Source organism: Aureococcus anophagefferens (genome assembly GCF_000186865.1).
Source record: "Aureococcus anophagefferens unplaced genomic scaffold AURANscaffold_280, whole genome shotgun sequence".
NCBI classification, from domain to species: Eukaryota; class Pelagophyceae; order Pelagomonadales; family Pelagomonadaceae; genus Aureococcus; species Aureococcus anophagefferens.
The window spans coordinates 6,490-8,577 of record NW_008705813.1 but is presented as its reverse complement, the minus strand read 5'-3'; the positions used below and the strand labels follow the sequence as shown (position 1 = coordinate 8,577).

Sequence of the window (2,088 nt, the reverse complement as noted above, 5' to 3'; positions counted from 1 at the left end):
AGCGCTGCTCCCGGAGCTGGGCATGACGTCGCTGATCATCGACGTGCGGGACCACATCGGCGGCAACTGCTACGACTACCTCGACGAGTCCGGCATCCGCTGCTCCAAGTACGGCGCGCACCTCTTCCACACCAAGTACGAGCGCGTCTGGAAGTACGTGACGCAGTTCAGCGAGTGGATGGCCAACGACCACCGCGTGCGCGGCATGGTGCCCGACTTCGAGGGCACGCAGAAGCTCGTGCCCATCCCGCCGACGCAGGCGACGGTCAACGCCCTGTTTCCCGACGCGAACATCAAGAGCGAGGCGGACATGGAGAAGTGGTACGAGGGCCAGCGCGTGAAGCCGCCGAGCGGCGAGGCGCAGAACGGCGAGGAGGCGGCCCTGAGCCGCGTCGGGCCGCTCCTCTACGAGCGCATCTTCAAGCACTACACGAAGAAGCAGTGGGACAAGTACCCGGCGGAGCTCGACGCGTCCGTGCTCATGCGCCTGCCCTGCCGCACGTCGACGGACGACCGCTACTTCGGGGACGCCTGGCAGGCGCTGCCCGTGCGGGGCTACACGCGCATCTTCGAGAACATGCTGCTGCGGGACCCGCGCGTGACCGTGAAGCTCAACGTCGACTTCTTCGACGCGCGGGCCAAGGGCCTGCTGCCCCAGTTCGGCACGCTCGTCTACACGGGGCCCATCGACTCCTACTTCGCCGCCCAGGGCCTGCCGAAGCTCGAGTACCGGTCGCTCCGCTTCGAGGAGGAGTACGTCGACGACCCGGAGGACGGCTTCTTCCAGGAGGCCTTCGTCGTCAACCACCCGTCGGCGGACGTGCCCTTCACGCGCATCGTCGAGTACAAGCACGTGCCGAACCAGCCGCTGGCCGTGAAGCGCGGCCTCGTCAAGGGCACGCGCATCGCGCGCGAGTACTCGTCGGCCGAGGGCGACCCCTACTACCCCGTGCCCAACCCGGAGAACCGGGCGCTCTACGAGCGCTACCGCGCCCTCGCCGAGAAGGAGGACACGGTCTGCTTCGTCGGCCGCCTCGCGTCCTACAAGTACTTCAACATGGACCAGGCGATCCTCAACGCGCTCGAGATCTACGACTCGCTCAAGGAGAAGGGCAAGCTCCAGCCCAAGCGGCGCCCCGAGGACTTCGGGCCCGGCGACGGGCCCAAGTGAGGCGCGACCAACCCGACCGCGCCCCCCGTCGTCGCCTCGCGCCCCGAGGCGGGACGCCGCTCAGTCCCCCCTCGCGGCGAACTTGAACCACCGTTGGTCCCGACCCGGTGGCCTTTAAACTGTTCTCCCGATCGGCGCCTGAAGGTCTACTCGAAACATCCGGGCCGGGTTCGTGGAGAAGCCAAAGGCGGTGGAGTCCTTTTCCACATGAGTTTTCCATCAGGCGGACGGCCTTCTCGGCGATGTAATCCTAGCTAGGATATTGGCTGCTCATTGTTTGTTGGGGAGCGTGTAATCCTAGTTAGGATATTGGCTGCTCATTGTTTGTTGGGGAGCGCCGGCGAGGTCCACCGCAACGCTCGACCTCGGACCTCCGGCGAGAGGTAAGGAGGATTATAGTGTAAAATCCTAAGGGTGTTTTCGCGTTCCCTAGAACGATTTTGTTGAAGTTCGATGGAAAATTAATGACAAAAATGTATGAAAAAAAGTTTTGGGGTCATTATTCTCACGCTCATGGTGCTATACATTTCAAATAATTATTACGAGTAAATTTGAAATAAGGTTTTTTATCATAAAAAAACCTGAAATAAAATTGTTCATCACACCGTTGCGACTTTAATTCTTTCGCAGTTATGTTTCTGGTGATGAGTAAATTTGAAATAACCGTAAGGTTTTTTAGAGCGGCGCCGGCGGAACGGACCGCTGGGACTTCTGCGACGTCCCCAAGTGTGCCTCGAACAACAACGGCGGCACGTCCGCCTCTCTCGCGATCATCATCCCCGTCGTCATCGCGGCCGTCCTCCTCCTCGCGGCCCTCCTCTTCCTCGTCCGCAAGCGCGTCGTCGCCGCGCGCCAGCACCGCCGGTCGTCCATGCCGACCATCGGCGGCGACGACGAGGCCGAGGTCGAGGCCGAGA

General features: G+C 61.8%; 1 protein-coding gene across 1 annotated transcript; it reads left to right on the top strand.

Moving 5' to 3' along the window:
• Positions 1 to 13: 13 nt before the first annotated feature.
• Positions 14 to 1,105, top strand: AURANDRAFT_14330 (hypothetical protein; the record flags this gene model as incomplete). The annotated part of the gene is made up of 1 exon (XM_009044377.1): positions 14 to 1,105. A coding segment is annotated over one exon (1,092 nt), but the record flags the coding sequence as incomplete, so codon positions are not given.
• Positions 1,106 to 2,088: the final 983 nt, after the last annotated feature.